The 21,089-nt window shown below is 35.9% G+C and overlaps 1 protein-coding gene across 2 annotated transcripts in view; it reads right to left on the bottom strand.

Annotated features, from left to right (window-relative positions):
• The window catches only part of LOC100434416 (disintegrin and metalloproteinase domain-containing protein 18), a 155,768-nt gene extending 148,780 nt beyond the window's left edge, over nucleotides 1-6,988 (bottom strand). For both annotated transcript variants that reach the window (XM_024251201.3, XM_054561496.2), the window contains exons 1-2: nucleotides 6,820-6,988; nucleotides 6,142-6,218 (exon numbers count right to left, since the gene is read on the bottom strand). In XM_024251201.3, the coding sequence (XP_024106969.3) occupies nucleotides 6,142-6,218; nucleotides 6,820-6,874 (132 nt within the window). In that variant the 5' untranslated portion in view covers nucleotides 6,875-6,988. The remainder of the gene's footprint in view (nucleotides 1-6,141; nucleotides 6,219-6,819) is intronic.
• Nucleotides 6,989-21,089: the final 14,101 nt, after the last annotated feature.

Below are 21,089 nucleotides of genomic sequence, written 5' to 3'. Positions count from 1 at the left end.
AATAGAACTATCATTCTACCCAATCTTAATGTCTAGCTTTAAAAGACAGGCTGACTCTCTTGTTAATGCTTATTACAGCTGATGACTTTAAATTGAAGCCAATACTCAGTGACCATTCTAACAATGCTAGGGCCCTTAAGAATTATGCTAAATCTACTTATGCCTGTGATGAGAAATGTAACAACAAAGTCTGGATGATAGTATAACTATTTATAATATGGTTTACTAAATATTTGAAGCTGACTGTTGAGACCTACTGCTCAGAAAAAAAGATTCCTTTCAAAATATTACTGCTCATTGACAATGTACCTGGTCACCCAGGAGCTCTAATGGAGATGTGCAAGGAAATTAAGGCTGTTTTCCTGCCTGTGAACACAGCATCCATTCTGCAGCCCAGTCAAGGAGTTATTTTGACTTTCAAGTCTTATTACTTAAGAAATACATTTTGTAAGGCTATAGCTGCCGTAAATAGTGATTCCTCTGTTGGATCTGGGTAAAGTCTATTGAAAACCATATGGAAAGAATTCACCATTCTACATGTCATTAAGACCATTCACGATTCATGGAAAGAGGTTAAGATATCAACACTAACAGGAATTCAGAAAAAGTTAATTACAACCCTCATGAATGACTTTGAGGGGTTCAAAACTTTAGTGGAGAAAATAACTACAGATGTAGTAGAAATGGCAAGAGAACTAGAATTAGGAGTGGAGCCTAAAGACACGACTGAAGTTTTGCTATCTCATAATAAAACTTGAATGGATGAGGAGTTACTTCTCATGGATGAGCAAAGAAGTTGGTTTCTTGAGATGGAATCTACTCCTGGTAAAGATGCTGTGAATACTGTTAAAATTACAAAAAAAGAGTTTACAAAATTACATAAACTTAGTTGATAAAGCAGTGGCAGGGTTGGAGAAGATTGAGTCAAATTTTAAAATAAGTTCTACTGTGGGTAAAATGCTATCAAACAGCATTGCATAGTACAGAGAAATCTTCCATGAAAGGAGGAGTCAACCGACACAGCAAACTTCATCATTGTCTTATTTTAAGAAATTGGCACAGCCACCCCAACCTTCAACCACCATCCTGATCAGTCAGCAGCCATCAACATCAGGCAAGGCCTGATTGTAATCAGCAAATATTACAACTAACTGAAAATTCAGATGATAGTTACCATTTTTTAGTAATAAAGTATTGTAAATTAAGGTTTATACATTGTTATTTTTAGCCATAGCACTATTGCACACTTAATAAACTATAGTATATAGTATACCAAACGTAAGTTTGGTATGCACTGGGATACCAAAAAGTTTGTGTGCCTTACTTTAGTTTGGTAGTCTAGAACTAAACCTGCAATATCTTCAAGACATGCCTGTAACTTTCAGTTTTGAACAATAATAAGCAAGGGCATTATAAGTCAAAATAAGGAGGAAAATAACTAGAAGGAATCATGAGAGAGTTTGTGACTTGCTCTTAGGTTCTATTTCTGAATCAAGTGCTAATTTTGGAGGTGTGTCTACTTTGTGAAAATTCATTGAGATATATGTGTTATTTATCAATGTAAAATGTTATTTTAGTTTAAAAAAGAGAACCTAGAAAAACTTTATTTTGGAAATTAAAGGCAAAATGTCCTCTTCCCAAAATACTTGAGCCAAAAAGGAATGAGAGCATTCATTTTAAAATATTGAAAAATGAAAAAAAAAAAAAAAAAAAAAAATATTGAAAAATGAATAAAAAGTATAGAGTATGACTCAAGGAGTACTTAAAATGAAAGTTTAAAATTTTTAAACATGTTACAAAGTTAGTAATTAAAAATTATTTCTAATAAAAATATTAATAATTATATACATACATACACCCATGTTGGTGTATATATTTATATATATATTTCTTCATGTGTGTACATAATCATTGACATGTTTGTGTGTGTAAAATATGCATGTCAAGGAAGATATACATACATCTTGATATACATAACATACACATAATCATACATAATTTATACATAATATGTACTTACATATATTCTTATATTCTCTATATTAATAGCTATAAACAACAGTCATTTGGAATAGATACTCTGCATAGATGGTTCTTCTCAACCTTACCATGACAACTTAATTCATTACGAAGTATATATATATATATATATATGTCTTGTGCAGACATTTATGATTCCAATGCTTGCTTCTGGCTATAGTCTGAGTAAGATATAATGTGCCTAACATAAATTAATCACATAAAGAATAAGAAAGGGGAAAGCAGCCAGTAACATTAAGGAGTTGGCTTGGCACTATCAGCTAGCCTTGGAATTCTGCTGTTGAATATATGCACTTTAAAAGGACATCAACGTAACACAGGACCACTGTGAGACAATTATGCATCAAGACAAAACCAAGACTACTTCATAATCATGTGTGAACGCCAACTAAATGTAAGCCTTCCCAAGCCAAAAAAAAAGAAAGATTGAATATGCCCTTATTGGGCTAGCATGAATGGCTGCTGCTTCTTAACTAATGACAGATTTAGAAATGTTCTGGTCTTCCTGTGCCCTAGATAAGACTTACTAAGATACACAATCATAGTATTATGTCTACTTCCTGACCATATCTAAACCAGAACAAAGGCATGCATCCTAAAACTTCCCCCAAATTCCCAAAACACAAGCCAAAATCTTATAAGTACTTTAACAACCTCCTAAAGAGATGCTCCATGGCTCCCCAAGGTGTGCATCCTCCCTCACTGCAGTGTGTAATAATCCTCACTTGTTCAATTGCAGGCGTGCTTGCAATGGTCTTTGGCAAGAAGGCATTGATAGCAGGAAATAAACACATCCTAACTGAGGTCAGCTCACCCCAACCGGAGAGTTGTTTCCCAGTGTTGAACCAACAATGGCACTATGGCTTCCATATGTATACTTAGATAAAACAGAAAGTTTGAAACCTTCTTCATAGTTCCTGTAATATCCTAAAATTTAAGCCATTGTTTTATGGAATAGAAGAATATATTTCAAACGATCTATATGACAAAGAGTTAATATCCAAAATGTCAAAAGGACCTTCTACAACTCAACAGCCAAAAACAAAACAAAACAAATAATCTGATTAAACAATGGGCAAAGGACCTGAATAAACTTCTGTCCAAAGAAAACATACAAATGACCATCAGGTATAAGAAATAGTACTCAATATCATTAATCATCATAAAAATGCAGGATCAAAACCACAGTGAAATATCACCTCACAGCTATTATAATGGGTTTTGTTAAAAAAAAAAAAAACTCACACCCACAAACAAAAGCAAAAGGTAACAAGCACTGGCAAAGATGTGGAGAAGTTGGAATCCTTGTACACTATTGGTGGGAATGGAGAATGGTGCAGCCATTATGAAAACCAGTATGGAGGTTCCACAAAAAATTAAAAATAGAACTACCATATGATCCAGCAATGCAACTTCTGGCTACATATCCAAAAAAATTAAAGCCATGAAATTGAAGAGATATCTGCAGCCCCATGTTAATTCCAACATTATTCACAATATTCGTGGTTCGGAAGCAACCCAAATGTTCAATGACATGAATGCATAAAGAAAATGTGGCATATAAACATATTGCAACACTATTTAGCTTCAAAAAAGAAGGAAATCATATTTGAGACATGAATGAACCCACAGAACATTATGCTATGTTAAATAAGGCAGTCACAGAATGACAAACACTATATGATTCCACTTACTTATATGAGGAATCTAAAATAGCTAAAATAGGTGGGTGTGGTGGCTAACGCCTGTAATGCCAGCACTTTGGGAGGCCGAGTCTGGTGGATCACTTGAGTTCAGGAGTTCAAGACCAGCTTGGCCAACATGGTAAAACTCCATCTCTACTAAAAAAATACAAAACTATCCAGGTGTGGTGGCATGCACCTGTAATCCCAGCTACTCAGGAGGGTGAAGAACAAGAATTGCTTGAGCCCAGGAGGCAGAGGTTGCAGTGAGCCAAGATCACACCACTGCACTCCAGCCTGGGCAACAGAGCGAAACTCCATCTCAAACAAATAAATAAAATAAAACAGTAGAAATCATAAAAGCAGAGAATAGAATAGTGGTTGCCAGGGGTCTGGGTCGAGAGAAATAGGGAATTATTGCTCAATGAATACAAAGTTCCAGTAATGAAAGATGAATAAGTTCTAGAGATACGCCATATAACATAGTACCTATAGTTAATGATACACCATTGTGCACTTGAAAATATGTTAAAAGAATCATTCTCATGTTCAGCATTCTTAGCACAAAACACAAAACAAAAGTATGCAAGGACATTTTTGGAGGTGATGGATATGTTTAGTACATCGATTGTGGTCATGATATCATGGGTGTATGCATATATTCAAACTCATGAAAATGTCTACATTAGATATGTGCAATTTTTATATCAATTATAACTCAATAAAGTTTTAAAAACATGAAAACAATACCCTATACAATAAAATATAGCTTCAAGAATTCCATATAAATAATACCAAAAGTGTAGACAAGGACTGAATACTGCATGTCTCTCATAGTAAAACTATTTCATCAAGCCCTGAGTAGTTGCTATATGCTTCTTGACAAGTAGTAAGAAATTTGAAGTTTACAGTGATTATGCAATGACAATGTACAATAGTAGTAAATCTGGGGAAAAAAAACAGGATAGATAGATAGATAGATAGATAGATAGATAGATAGATAGATAGATAGTTGGTCTTTTGTTTGTTTGTTTTTTGTTTTTAAAAGATGAAGTCTTGCTCTGTCATCCAGGTTGGAGTACAGTGACACAATCACAGCTGACTGCACCCTCCAACTGCTGGGCTCAAGGGGTACTCCTGCCTCAGCCTCCAGAACAGCTGGGACTACAGGCACACACCACCACACCCAGTTAAGCTAGTTTTGTAGAGATGGGGTCTCACCAACTTGCTCAAGCCGGCCTCAAACTCCTAGGCTCAAGCGATCTTCTGACCTTGGGATCCCAAAGTGTTGGGATGGGATTGTGTTGGCAGAAAATAACGTATGCAAATAATTCTTCAACAGAAAGCAGCTTACGGTGGTGGAAATGGAGTTATAAATTAAAGATTAGACTCTACACGCTAACACAGATTTGATGCCATAAATATTTTTTAATCCTCTGTCTTTTAAAAAGAATATATGTAATAAATAATCCTACTTCAGAAGGATAATGTGATAAATAAGATTTATATACGAAAATCCTTTCCAACTTCTCTAAAAGAAAGTATTCATTTTATTGTGATTCCCAAACATAATTTGACATATGTTTTATTTATTATAATTGTTCACTAGTAGAACACAGCCATGGTAGGTCCCAATATTGTGTGCCAAAATAGAATTAATGGATTAATCTTTTCCTTACTCATAATTTTAAAATCACTCTTTCAACCTGAAACATTTTCAGAGTTGACATATATTGTGCCCATTTTGACTGCATAGAAATATAAACCCCTATATTGTGACTTCCAGTTCATAAAATAAAACATTTTAAACCTGTCAATTTCAGGTATTTCAATCAAGAAAATATACAAGACTGAATGCCTTCAGTTTAATCAGTTTTCAATCTAGCAGGTTAGTAATTTTCCAACTTCTTTTTCCAGTTAATATTTACTTATTGTAATATTTTTCATTATAATAGGGCAAATGTGATATTTTTATTTTTTCTTTGCTTTTTAAAAATTTCTTTGTACATTACATGCTATTAAGACTGATGCTTGTGGGTCAAATTTTGCATGTCTAAATTTTACTTATGACCAATTTCTATGTCATTTAGTGGACAATAAAAAATTTGTTAATTTGTTAGCTAAACCATGGTCATGAATATTTTATATTGATTTCTTTTTCCTACCAGTTTGATTGCTGAGCATTTCTTGGAAATTGTGAACAAGTAGTATGTTAAGAAGAGATGAAGAGAAAAGACAGGGAAATAAGCAGCAGAAATGGGGGAACAAGAGGATCAAAACATGGTAGGAGACAAAATAGCACAGGCAAAATACTACGATTTGGCAATGAATACAAATTAGTATGATCTGACTTAATATAAGGGTAAATAAAAATTGCCATAAAACTTTAAATATAGAATAAATATTCCTCATCATTTACCTTCCTCTCTGAACCTTCACTGTCATTTGACTTAATCTTCCGTGGAACCGTGACATGCAGAAATATTCCTTCAGAACCTGCGGTAAGAAAATGTGTTTGTTTTTGTCTTTGTTTTGCATCAACAATCGTCTCAGTCAGGCATGGGTTCTTATCCCTGACTGCATGGTGGCGCCTAAAATTTTAAGTAGAAGTTTTTGCACGTGCTCACACTCTTTCTAGTCCACAAATTTCACTACATAATCAACAGCACATTGAAAATGGCTAAGACACAAAAAAAGAAAAAAAAAAAATTAGACATTGCAGTTCTACAGGCCCCTCTGGTTCCCTTTTAGAATCGATGCGAGACTTGCTTCCTCAGGACTCTGAGGAGTTCGCTGAAGGCAGTTAGTACTCCACCACCTCCACCCTCCTTCACAGAGTGAGAAGATCCCGGAAGACGCACTGCGTGTGGGCCACTGAGATCATGGGCGCTGATGCAGAGCGCTAACAGGTCCTCCGCTAAGGCCCTTAGTTCCCCCTGGCCTGGCGTGGAAAGGTGTCCCTGACACACCGGAAGCACCAGCATGGGATCCCAGAAGGGAGCAGGGGAGGGTCCCAGAATGACAAGAAACTGTTCCCAGGAAGAGCCCAGCCCCGCTATAAAGTCGAAGAAGAAAGGGGAGGCTCCAATGGACTTACCTTCGTGGGCTTGCAGCCTTCCAAGCTCAGTGAGGAGGGCGAGGAGAAGGAACATGGCTCAGCCAGAGCGCAGGAGGCACAGCCAAGGACAGAGACCGTTGAGCCGCGCTGAGCTCGCGGGCAGGCTCTCGGCCGCCGGGCGCCTGGGCCGGGGAGGACCCTGTGCTGCCCCAGGACCCTGGGGGTGAGGCCCGAGGAGCTCTGAGAGCTGGGCCAGTTCCGCAGGGCAGGGAGGGGAAATGCCAGATGCAAGCATAGGTGTTTGCACAAAATTTGTTGCAGAGACGTTTAAGTTGTTTAAAGCCCTCAGTAGTTACATTGGGGTAAATAAGCTAGATTTTCCTTTTTAGTGAGGTTTTCTTTAGTGAGGTTGGTAATTTTGTTTCTCCATATCACAGTTTTATGGCAGGTTTTATTTACTAAGGTGGAGGAGAAAGAGGAAAAGGGAGATAACAGCTATTATTATTAGCTATTATTACTAGCAATTTTCTACATGCTACTGCTGACTTAAATATCTTTGCAAATACGGAAAAATCAAGAAAATTGAACTTTTTAATGCTGGTACGATTTCACCATTATTCGTGATACCAAGACACGGAATCAACCTAAGTGTCAATGAGGAATGAGTAAATAAAGAAAATGTGGTACATATACACAGTGGAATAGTATACAGCCTTAAAGAAGGAAATTCATTTGCAACAACAGGGATGAAACCAGAGAACGTTATGCTAAGGGAAATATGCCAGGCACAGAAAGACAAATACTGTATGATCTCATTTGAATGTGGAATCTAATAAAGTCTATCTTATAGAAGGATGATTATCAGAGGCTAGGGAAGGCGGGATGAGGGATGGGGAAAGGGAAATGTTGATCTAAAGGTACAAAGTATGAGTCAGACTGAAAGAATAAGTTTCAATGATCTCTTGCACTACATGGTGACCACAGTTAATAATAATGCATATTTCAAAATTTCTAAAATTTATTTTCAATGTTCTCACCACAAAGAAATGATAAATTGATGAGGAGATGGGTATGTTAACTAGCTTGATTGAAGCATTCTATAATGTATACATAGATCAAAACATCATGCTGTACCGTATAAATACACAAAATTGTTTGAAATAAATTTGCAAAAAAGAAAATGGAGTTGATCCCACTAAGACCATCAAAAAGCACTTTTCTTCAACTGTGTATTTTTTCTCATAAAACTATATTATAATCAGTGGAGGAAAGAGAAAGGAAAGCTTTAATATTTAGTGTTATTTTTGCAAATAAAGAGAATTCAAGAAAATGGAATTTTATCTTGAAAAGACAATCAGAAAGCACTTTACTTCAACTGTGTACCTGACTGTTTTGTTAACAGTGACTCTAAGCTCTAAGTAAGAAACTGTGGAGACAGGAAGGGCAGCAAGGCAAGGGGAGAAAGAAAAATTGAGACCACTGTAGAAAACTATGCAACTGCCTCCCTTAACTTTTTGACAAATATCTTAAATGGCACATGTCCAAAACCCAACCCATCTATCACACTCAAGCCTTTTACTCCAGTACCCCCTATTTCAGGGATGAATTGTGTCAAAATATGTGTGCAAAAATTGTGTGCAAAATTGTGTGCAAAAATAAAACTGATCAGGGCCGGGCGTGGTGGCTCATGCCTGTAATCCCAGCACTTTGGGAGACCGAGACCAGCCTGGCCAACATGGTGAAACTCCATCTCGACTAAAAATACAAAATTACCCTGGTATGGTGGTGGGCACCTGTAATCCCAGCTACTTGGAAGGCTGAGGCAGGAGAATTGCTTGAACCCCAGAGGCAGAGGTTGCAGTGAGCCAAGATCGTGCCATTGCACTCCAGCATGGGCAACAAGAGCAAAACTCTATCTCAAAAAATAAAAAACAAATAAAATAAATAAAACTGATCAGGACTAAAACTTGGATCTGCTAAGTACTGGTACACCTGAACAGATAGCTCAAAAATTATTATTGACAAGAAGCAGGCCAGTGAACACAATGATCCAAAATAAATTAGTGGCAATGAAGATGAGAGAAATCTGGTAGAATTATCCCAGGTTGTATTTCTGGTAAAATTATCCCAGGTTGTATTTTTAAACAGCTTTATTGAGATATAATTCATATGCCATGCAATTTATCCATTCAAAGCATACAATTAAGTGATTTTTAATATGTTCCCAGATATGTGTGACCATCACTATAGTCAATTTGAAATTAGTTTCATCACATCATGAAGAAACTCTGTGCCCGTTAGCCATAAAGTACCCTCCCACCCCCAACACAAGTTCTTTATCCCACCCCTCTACTCCCTAAACAACCACTAAACTAATTTCTATCTTAAGAGATGTCTCTATTCTGGACATTTCATACAAATGAATATGTTATAGGAGGCAGAAAGAAATTATTTAGGTAGACAGGATAAAGTAAGTCCCTGGCAGAAATCTTTCCTTTTAACAAAAAGCAGCTCAAAAATACCTCCCTTTCTAACCTCAGGCAGTTCAAAGAAATCACTTCTAACAACAAGCAGGCTGAAAGTTCAGGCTGTAAATCACAGATCAACAGCTTGGGCACAGAAAGAAGGGGAAAGTCTCCTGGGTAATCACCAAACTTCACACTTACACAATGGGCCCCAGTAAAACAGAGGGCTTTAATAAGCACATTCCTTTCCCTTTAGGCACACTGAGGTAGGCAAGCCAAAAGCAGACTTGTGGGGGCAGGGGGATGCCTGCAGATGCAAGAAGATGTCTGGGAACAGACACAGAAACTCTCCCTCCCAGATAAGCAGAACAAAGTTACACAGACTGAGATTCTGCCTATGTGGGCAGGGAATGGGATGAGAACTGACAAAAAACTCTGCTCCATACAGATAGCACACCTGGTCTCAATCAAACCATCTGGCCCTAGGAGGATAAGACATCCCTTCCTCATGAGCCCCCTCCTCACTAGCCCATTTATAAAAACGCTGACAACTTGGCAACCTGCTTGGTACCCCTCTCTGTGACAGAGAGCTGTTCTTTCCTTTTGTCTATTAAACTCTTGCTCCAAACTCCCTTTGTGTGTGTGTGTGTGTGTCTGTGTGTGCGTGTCTGTGTGTGTATGTCCACGACCTCCATCTCCTTGGCCATGAGACAAAGAACCTTGGTACTTACCCCAGGCAATGAGGCTGCTTCAAATACACATGTAAATATCTGATGTTTGTGACTGGCTTTATTCACTTAGCATAATGGTTTCAAGGACCAATCATGTTGTACCAGTGTCAGCGCTTCATTCCTTTTTAGAGCTGAATAATATTCCATTGTTTGGATATGCCACATTTTGTTTACCCATTTTTCAGTTGATGGATATTTGGAATAGGAAACTCTGGACCTCTGTGGTGAGGTTCCTCCACCCCTCTCTGAGGAGCATCTTGGTTTGTGATGAAGGTTCTGTAGGTCCTAACTGGACTCCAGGTGGGCTGATGAATCCCTAACCCATGTGTAATGCTCTGCGATGTGTAGAAGTGCCCCCATCTTAGCAAGAGGCGGAGGGGAGGGGAGACCAAGGCAAGAAAATCTTACCCAGAATTGCCCAACTTCAGGGAAGATAGAGCAGCAAGTTTGGGTTTTCTCAAAGGACAGAGAAATCTTCTAGATCAGTTTATACTGGGCCAAGGAAGCATATGTACCTGATGGTACTATGACCTCAAACTTGGCTTGAGCAATTTCTTTCAAGTAGAAGGGATACTAGTGACTATCTGGGGGCTGTGAGAGTGAATATCTAGCAATTCTTCCACTCAGTATCCTAATGCCTGGAACAGACAGGGCAGGGGAATCATGAACTATTGGAGAGGTGTGGCTATTGGTGTCCTCTCTTGAGACAGGAGCAGTAAGCAAGACCGTGGGCATCTGAAGAATCTGAAAGTTTTCAGTTTAGCATGTAACAGGTGTCAGGCCTCTGAGCCCAAGCCTGGACGTATACATCCAGATGGCCTGAGGCAACTGAAGAACCACAAAATAAGTGAAAATGGCTGGTTCCTGCCTTAACTGATGACATTTCACCATTGTGATTTGTTCCTGCCCCACCCTAACTGATCTATTGACCTTGTGAAATTCTTTCTTGGACAATGAATATCAGAAGCTCCCCACCGAGCACCTTGTAACCTCCGCCCCTGCCTGCAAGAGAAAAACCCCCTTTGACTGTAATTTTCCACTACCTACCCAAATCCTATAAAACTGCCCCAACCCTATCTGCCTTTGCTGACTCCTTTTTCGGACTCAGCCTGCCTGCACACAGGTGATTAAAAAGCTTTATTGCTCACACAAAGCCTGTTTGGTGGTCCCTTCACATGGATGCACGTGACAACAGGTTTCTGGGTGAAAAAGAGCAAAAGTGGTTTTCTCCTACTTAAAGATTCATGGCAGGTAGAATAATAAATAGACACACGCTTGCATACTTCCTGTCATAGAATTTATTTTGCTTGTGCAATTGAAAGCTTTAAGCCATAATGAAAGGAGAAAAAAGGTGATTTTAATTTTCATTGTTGAATCAAACCAGTTAATGGTAAATTTCTTGATAATATCCTTTCTCTATCTTATGGCTTTTGATGTTATCATGTAGTTACTATTGCAAAAGAAATACAGAAAAATAGAAATGTTAAATTTTCATTGTTAATAAAAGTCTACTTTTATAATGCAACTACAGGTATAGCAATTAATTAGTCAAGTAAGACACTGCTTGCTATACTGTTGTATTAAAAATTTCTGTGTGATATTCAGGACATTCATAAAGCAAAGTTCCTTATTCATGAATAATTTGTGGTAGCCACATTAAAAGTAAATATTATAAATTGGTAGTCACACAGGTTTCAATAACATGGTCTCTAAATTTACATCAATAAATGGAAATCACCAACAAGAAAACAGAGGCAAAAAGAGCAATGTAAACCTGTGAAGAAATAGAGTTCCTATTAATTTCTCTATTATATATGTATCTGCAGAGGGAGAGAATTTTCAAAAACCCTCAGTGCATTTCCAACAGGTTTCCACATATACACGTTCAAAACCATATTCATCATTCACTCCCCTCCACTTCCTCACCCCAACCTAAGACAGTTCTTTCCCTACTATACAATATGTCATTGGTTATTGGGGGAACCCACCCTCAATATTTCAACACAGGTTCTTTCTATTTTCCCTAAGTGTCGGCCGGCTGAGAAATAAAGAGAAAGAGTACAAAGAGGGGAATTTTACAGCTGGGCCTCCAGGGGTGACATCACATATTGGTAGGACCATGATGCCCGCCTGAGTCTCAGACCAGCAAGTTTTTATTAAGGGTTTCAAAAGAGGAGGGGGTGTAAAACAGGGAGTAGGTACAAAGATCACATGCTTCAAAGGGCAAAAAGCAGAACAAAGATCACATGCTTCTGAGGGAATAGGACAAAAGGCAAAACAGAACTACTGATAAGGGTCTATGTTCAGCTGTGCATGTATTGTCTTGATAAACATCTTAAACAACAGAAAACAGGGTTTGAGAGCAGAGAACTGGTCTGACCACAAATTTACCAGGGCGGAGTTTTTCCCCACCCTAATAAGCCTGAGGGTACTGCAGGAGACCAGGGCGTATCTCAGTCCTTATCTCAACCACATAAGACAGACACTCCCAGAGCGGCCGTTTATAGACCCCCCTCCCCCGGAATGCATTCCTTTCCCAGGGTATTAATATTAATATTCCTTGCTAGGAAAAGAATTTAGTGATATCTCTCCTACTTGCACGTCCATTTATAGGCTCTCTGCAAGATAAAAAAATATGGCTCTTTTTGCCAGACCCTGCAGGCAGTCAGACCTTACAGTTGTCTTCCCTTGTTCCCTAAAAATCACGGTTACTCTGTTCTTTTTCAAGGTGCACTGATTTCATATTGTTCAAACACACGTTTTACAATCAATTTTTACAGTTAACACAATTATCACAGTGATCCTGAGGTGACACACATTCTCAGTTTACGAAGATAACAGGATTAAGAGATTAAAGTAAAGACAGGCATAAGAAATTATAAAAGTATTATTTGGGAACTGATAAATGTCCATGAAATCTTCACAATTTATGTTCCTCTGCCATGGTTCCAGCCGGTCCCTCTGTTCAGGTTCCCTGACTTCCTGCAACAATTGGTAAAAGGTGTCACTATCCATTCTGCCAGAAAAGTAGACGTCTTTGTAGTTCTCTCTTTTATTCTAATCCAAATACATCCATTCAGTAACCAATCCAACAGATTCTGCCTCTGTCATATTCCTGAAAATATTTTTGTGCTTTTCCTCCTCTCTAATCCTGCCCTCATCACACCTTTCCTGTGCATTCAGTAGTCTCTCAGCTGCTTCACCAGTCTGCAGTTCTGACAGAATCCATTATCCCTGCTTTATCCCAATGAAATAGGTAAAATGCAAAACATGTCATGCCACATCTCTCTCTTACAACCTCAAAAATACTTTATGTTCTTGCTCATATAGAAAAACATTTAAAATCCTTATTGTGGCATACCAGTCACTTGTCTTGGCTCACAGTTACCTATTTTTTTTTTATATCTCAGTATTCATAGACTTGCAAATGACTTTTAAAAAGTACAAAGAGCCCACATTCTAGAAATAGGCCTAGTTTTACATTTTAGCCTTGCTGTTTTCCTGCTTTGCATCAATAGCCATTTTATTTAAGCACTTTTTCTTACATTCTGCATCCAAACTGTCAATGCATTCTGCTGAGTCACCTTCAAACTTTATCCATAAGATTATCCTTACCACTCCTGCTTTGAAGTACTATCTTTTCTCTCATGTATCATTGCAGTATTTTCTCTACATCTACTCTTGTGATCATACAGACAGTTTTCAACAAGTCAGCCTTTTAAAGAGTAAGGCCATGTGCCTAGAATCTGAACTATTCAGTAATTCCTTCCTTTCACTCAAAGTAAGACAGAGATGGACTCCAAAAGCTCCAAGACCCTCCATGGTGTTACTTCTCTGATGTAACCACAGCTATAGCCCTCTTACTAACTCTGCTCCGGGTGAACTGACATCTTTGGTATTCTTCAAACATTCCCAACTTATTTTGTATCATATCATTCATCTGCTTGGACATATACTGCCTATATATATGCATGAGTAATTCTGCCAATTCCATGCCTCTGTAGGATAGAGTTGATTTACAGCTAGAATGGAAAAGCTCAATCTTTATCTCTAGGAAAGCCTGGGTATCTGGTTTTGACTTTTTGTTGAGAAAAAGGCATTGGGATTGTTAATGGGCTGTTTAAAATCTACAATAAGGAACCTTGGAGCCCCTTGTCTTTCTGACCCCCAATGCTTGCCTGCACTCTCTCTTGCTACACTGTACCCTTTGCATTTAAATAAAAGCTTTTTGTGAGTTCATCCTTTGAACTCAGGTAACTCCTTTCAATGATCAAAACTGAGTAACGATTTCACCTCCTTCAGATTATTTGCTTACAAATCACTTGTGCTATAGGACTTATTCAGAAACAAACATATGTAAAATTGTTATCCAATACCTTCCTCAACAGCAACTCCCCCACTCATCCTTACTACTATAATCTTTTGTATATGATTAATCATGTTTCAATTTACTATATTATCAACTTATATGTCTATTATTTATGGACTGATAGCCTAACCCTCTATCTCAAATTATTGAGGCAAGACTTCAATGCAATAAGAAGGTACTGCTGGCAGAAGGAAGCTGTGAAAACAGGGAAAAAGGAAAGCAAGATATTGCATTTATGACTTATGAGTTGGAAGAAATCAGGGAAATGGCAAGCTCTAGGAGAAAATGACTGTGGTTGGCCGATGGTGCTGGTAGGGAGTTCAGGTGAAGACACGCAGCAGGATGGTGAGATTCTGATTGAAGGACATGAGAAGAAGGCAGTAGCCAAGTGCCAGAATCCTCAGGTAAGACACAGGCTTCTAATAAAGTTTTTAAGGAGGATGTAGAGATTGGTCTAGGCATGAATAAAATTTTTACATTGAGGTTACAAGTTATAAAGATTTTATTTGGTGGCAAATAAGGAAATAGAGACCCATGGACATAATTATTACTCAAAGTCTGATATGAAGGAATGGGAGATAAACAATTGGATGAAATCTTGATCTTGCTCTAGACTGAATTTTTGAACTTTTCAATTTACTGCCAGTAATAGGCCTAACATCAAACTTTATTGTTTTTCTACACATATGAATTTGAACGGTACATACGTATGCCTATTTCAAGCCATTTCAAGGTAAATAATTAATTGTCTTTCTGCCTCAGAGGGAGAGTATATTTAGCATTTTGCTTAGCATCAACTAGGTCCTCAATCCATGTGTATTCTATTCCTTATCCCTAGCCACATATCAGGCTACATGTTTTAAGACTGTAAGCTTCTACTCTAGAGTTTGATTGCTTTAGGTTAAACCCCAATGCAAAACTCACTAAAACTTTACATATGAAGAATCATTTAAATTCTTTACATCCATATTCTTATTTCTAAAATAAGGATAATAATACCAATGTAGTGTTATTAAGGAAAAAATGTAAACATAGGGAAACAATCTGTGTAAATCAATTAGATTTACCAATTTCTAAACAAATTAGAATCTTAAATGAAGGAGCAGGAAATATGATTATTCATAAATACTCTAAGAATGTATGTAAAATAATTTGGAAGTCACTTCTTATTACAAAAATATTTTTAATGAATATCTGGCTAATATCAGTTACATTAAAATATTTCCAAATTAGCATAAAACAATAATAACATAAAATACTTTAGTCTTTGCTTAGCATATGATATTAAAATGTAGAAGTTGGGATGATAAAATATGGGAATAATAGCTTTCTCATACTAAGGTATTGTTAAAAATTTTTAAATATATATATATTATGAATTATGTCACTTACCTCTATGACTGGTTGCTGTCACTACTGCTGTTACTGTTGCTGCTACTACTGCTGTCTTCCGATGTAGAACTGTATAAAAGAGATTAACACTGGTTTTAGGGTTAATAGCCATTGTAATCTTCAGCAAAATCAAGAAGAGTAAAAAAGCTACATTTGTGATAGTTAATTAATAGGTACCGATATCCCCTTTGCTTTCTGTATACCTCTCAGAGAGCATATATTTTTGTGTTTGGCCTTTATCTAATGTCGGTCTAACTTTTAAAGGTTTTAAGACTTTTTTTAAAAATTTCAAACTAAAAATCTATTATTTTTTCTATCCTGTCTACATGGAAGATGGAATGAGATACTAATATATCTATGATAATGCTTCTCCACAGTTAAAAAGATATATAAGTGCACATTTTCAAATTCTTAAATTATGATTTACACAATTATAGTATTTCTACTAATAACTATGTAAATAACTATTTGGACTATAATTTTTCTTTCATTGATGAGGCCCTTAATGAGGCCTCTGTGTCTTTCAGATACATTTAGTTTCATTTTATGGTATTTATAAAGCCTCCGTTTTTTTCTTAAGGTAAGTTTTGAACAACTAACTCCGGATTATAAATCCAGATAGAATACAGGATGAATTTTGGTGCCCTTGCACTGCTATTTTCTTCTGTCTCCAGAGAATATTAACTAAAAGACATTGACTAAGATTATTGTTATTTTTTTTGGAAGCAAATATAGAAAGGGTTGAGATAGAGGTATTGGGCCAAGTCAAAGCCAGAGCAGTCAATATAAAGAGAATAGACAGGGACAAGAAGGGGTAATGTCAATCAGTAATGGATGAAATGACCTAGTTCCTGACCATCCAGTTCATTACTGTCTTTTGTGCTTCAACTCTGGTTAGTTTCTTACCCTTGCAGCCTTGAAATCACTTATGGTTGTAAAAGAGGCTGCTTGAACAGATTTTGTCATTTGTAACCATTAATCTAACATTTTTTCCATTACTCATATTTACTTACAGTAACTATTCGCATATTTCCAAGATGTCTTAAGAGCACAAGAAGATTTATGCTAGCTATCATTCAGTTAAGTTAATTTGTAACAATTTGATAATTACGTGTCTTCCAAAAAATCCAGAATATTACTCTGAATTTATTAGGTTGGTGCAAAAGTAATTACGGTTTTTGCAATTACTTTAAACTGCTCGCTACTGCTAACTTGTTGATACATAAAATTATCTGGCTTACAAACAGAGGTGTTAGTAGAAATTTTATATCATTATTTAATCTTCATCTTCACCTGTGAGAAACAGAAATCCACTTATTATCCGTATTCTTGTGTCCCTAAATATTTACTGAGTATGCAATGATGTTACAGCAAAGAAAATAACTGTGCAAAAACCTTTATTATAATTTTAGAAACCATTGAAGAATATTAATTGTGCACAAAGTGCAGTTTCCTATCTGCTTTCTCTCCCTCATTTCCTGTTTTATTTTTTTACCTTCTACATATTCTATTCACAAAAGTTGCTTCCCCAATTGTCTCTATTGATATCCTTGATACAAATGACTATTAATGCATGAAAAGTGGGGTCATCTGGGAAATCCAAAGAACATCCTCAAACAATTTCAGCCAATATGGCTTTTTTTTTTTTTTTTTTGGTGGGGGGATGGAGTCTCACTCTGGAGTGCAGTGGCATGATCTCGGCTCACTGCAACCTCTGCCTGTGGTTCAAGCAATTCTCCTGCCTCAGCCTCCCAAGTAGCCAGGACTACAGGCATGTGCCACCACGCCCTTCTATTTTTTTGTATTTTTAAGAGACAGGGTTTCATCATGCTGGCCAGGCTGGTCTCGAACTCCTGACCTCGTGATCCACCCACCTTGGCCTCCCAAAGTGCCGGGATTACAGGCATGAGCCACCATGCCCAGCTCCAATATGGGCTTTCTATTTGAAAGGCAATGAGAATTTACTGAGCAGCTTCAGTTGTTCCTTGCCCTGTAAGAATATGCAGAATACCTAACTGCCCAAAATCTGAAAAGAAACTTTGGTATATAGTAAGACCTTCTTGTTCAATATCTCATTCAGTTTTTCTAAACATTAACCCAATCCTTCTCAAAATTCCTATTTGTAATATTTAAATTTATACTCAAATTCTTCCCATAGTCCTTTTGTAAAATTAAATATAAAAAATAACAAGTTTACTTACCTTCCACTTACACTTTTTGCTCAGTGCCAAAATCCCTTCATTTTGTTCCATTTAAGACCAATGATGGCAGTTAAAATGAGGAAAGGTAGAAAAATGTAGCAACTGATTAAAAGGCCATTTTTCTGAGGAACAGCACGTCATTTCACAAACAAGGGTGTACTTTTTCGTGAAAACATGAGAGTGACTTTTACAAATATGATATTTAAAGCATACTGCTGATTTGAATTTTAACATTTGAAATTCAAATACAGTTATAGAATAAATACATAAATTTGAATTTAAAATTGTTTTCTAATCTTCTATAACTGTGCCTCAAAGTGCATTATATATTTATGTTCAACTCAGTACACTTACACATATCTTTGACAATATACAGCCATTGGCAATATACAATATTATTGACAAATTTAGTTTTAAAATTTAGCGATATTTAATCTTTATTTACATGATATATTCTAATCTATCATATTCTAACATATTCCCTTCTGTGAACGGCTACATGTAACACATTAACTTAATATTATCTAACAAGGTGTTCTTCAGATTAAAAATGGAGCAAAAAAACTGTTTCAAAATAATTTTATAAAAAATTATTGACATATCTGAGGGTGAATCCTAAAAATTAATAAATGATAGTACTTAAATTGAAATAATGAATAAATAGAAATACACGTGTTCATGTCTTCACGAAATAGAATTCATATAAAATGAAATATAAAATTCATATGGAACCACAATATAAACATACATAGAACAAGTAGAATGCTGTTTACCGGAGGCTAGGGGCATAGCAAAAATGAGATGTTGGTCAAAGGATGCAAAGTTTTAGGTAGATAGGAGGATTAAATGATAAGTATTCGATAGGATTGATATGCTAATTAACTTGATTCAATCATTCCACATTGTATATATACATATAATATACCATAACATGTCATGACATGTCATAACATCACTTCTTACCTCATAAGTATATACAATTATAAGTTGTCAGTTAAAATTGCAAATATTTAAAAGTAAATTTTAAAGTAGAACTATATAAGCTATTTCAAAAATAATTTTATGAAAAATTATTGACACACTTGGGAACTAATTTTAAAGTGAGTTAATGGCAAAATTTCTATGGAAAATTTCCACATTATTTGTATAATATGACATTATTCTACTTTTGACTGTATTAATTAGAAAAATAGATATTCCTCTAATTAACATAAAAACGAATAAGTATCAAGAGAATTAGAGATGAAAATAAAATCTATGCAAAAATATCTATATAATTAAATGAAAAAAATAAACCAGACAACTAAAATATCAATGTAATGAATTAAGCAATCAGTATTCCCACTAAAATATTATGATATTAAATGTAAATAAATTTAGTAACCATCAAAAAAGACAAGGAAACAGTAACTTTAAAACACATTTGCATGCATGCACACACACATACAGGCAGACAATCCAATGATATCTTGATTCAAAGTGATTTGTCTAAAGAAAAGTGATTCAGAATGTTTTATATAAGAAATGAATTGCAATGCAAAGCTGTTGAAATTAAGCAAATATGCAGCAACCTTAAACTATGGTAGAGCTCAATGCTTTTAAGATTCTTCACTGCCTCCTCTATGAGAAAAGGTTATTTCCATGCTATTTTGGCTATTGGAAATAATGCTGCTATGAAAATGGATGCAAAAATATCTGTCTGTGTCTCTGCTTTCAATACTTTTGGGTTTATATGTATATGCGAATTGCTGGCTAATATGGTAATTCTGTGTTTCTTTTTTTGAGGAACCACTAGAATATTTTCCACAAAGCCTGGATCACTTTACATACCATCAGTTATGTGCAAGGCTTTCCATTTTTCCACACTCCTGTCAACACAATTTTTAAAAATTTTTTTATACTAGCCATTTTAGTAAGTTAAAATTGTTATCTCATTATAGTTTTGACCTGCGTTTTTCTAAAGGTTAGTGATGGTAAATATATTTTCATGTACTCATTAGCCATCTGTATATCTTTTTTTCATGTACTCATTAGTCATCTATATATCTTCTTTCATGTACTCATTAGTCATCTATATATCTTCTTTCATGTACTCATTAGTCATCTATATATCTTCTTTCATGTACTCATTAGTCATCTATATATCTTCTTTGAAGAAATATCTGTATTCAAGTCCTTGGCCCATTTTTAACAGGGTTTTATTGTTTTGAGCTGTAGGAATTTTTTACATATTCTGGATATTTATCAGATATATAATTTTCAAATATTTTCTCCGATTTCATATATTTCTTTTTTACTCTGTTGAATGTGTTCTTTAATGCACAATTCTTAATTATTAAACTGCAATTTATCTATTTTTTATTTGTTTTCTATGGTTTTGATGTCATATACAAGAAATTATTTTCAAATCCAATGTCATGAAGATTTCCCCCTGTATTTTCTTCTGATATTTTTATAGTTTTAAAACTCACATTTAGATCTTGAATCCATTGTGAGGTTTTTTTTGTGTATCGTACAAGCATGGGTACAACGTCATCCTTTTGCATGTGATTATCCAGTTTTCCCAACACAATTTTTTAAAACGATTGTCCTTTCTCTATTGAATGGTTTTGTCGGTGTTGTTGAAAATTATTATACCATATATGAAAGGATTTATTCCTGGGATCCTTTTTTATTTCTTTGTAAATCTTTCATTTTCTTAATTTGTTTTCCAAAGTTATGTGTCAGTTTTCAAGAAGGTACAGAAGAGTCTTGAAGACAAATTGTCTTTTTATTTTAGCTATTATTGAAAACAACTGAGAATTCAGATTTTTTTGTACTGCCCATAATGATTTTTAAAAATCAGTACAAGAAGACATTACACAATATGAATCAGACAAATCCAAAGAAACATAGAGCAGGACTCTAATCTGTAATGATAATTATCTTAGTCTGTTTAGGCTGCTATTACAAAAATATCATGGACTTGGTGGCTTATAAGCAACAGAATTGTGCTTCTCACAGTTCTGGAGCTAGGAAGTCCACGATCAAGGTGCTAGGGACATTATATAGTCAGGGCCTGCCTCCTCATTCATGGATAGCCATCTTCTTGCTATAACCTCACTTGTGGAAAGGGTGAAGAATTTCACTGGGATCTCTTTTACAAGTGCAC

This window comes from Pongo abelii, chromosome 7 (assembly GCF_028885655.2).
Source record: "Pongo abelii isolate AG06213 chromosome 7, NHGRI_mPonAbe1-v2.0_pri, whole genome shotgun sequence".
NCBI classification, from domain to species: Eukaryota; Metazoa; Chordata; class Mammalia; order Primates; family Hominidae; genus Pongo; species Pongo abelii.
The sequence above is the reverse complement of the archived record's forward strand: the minus strand, read 5'-3'. Positions and strand labels throughout refer to the sequence as shown.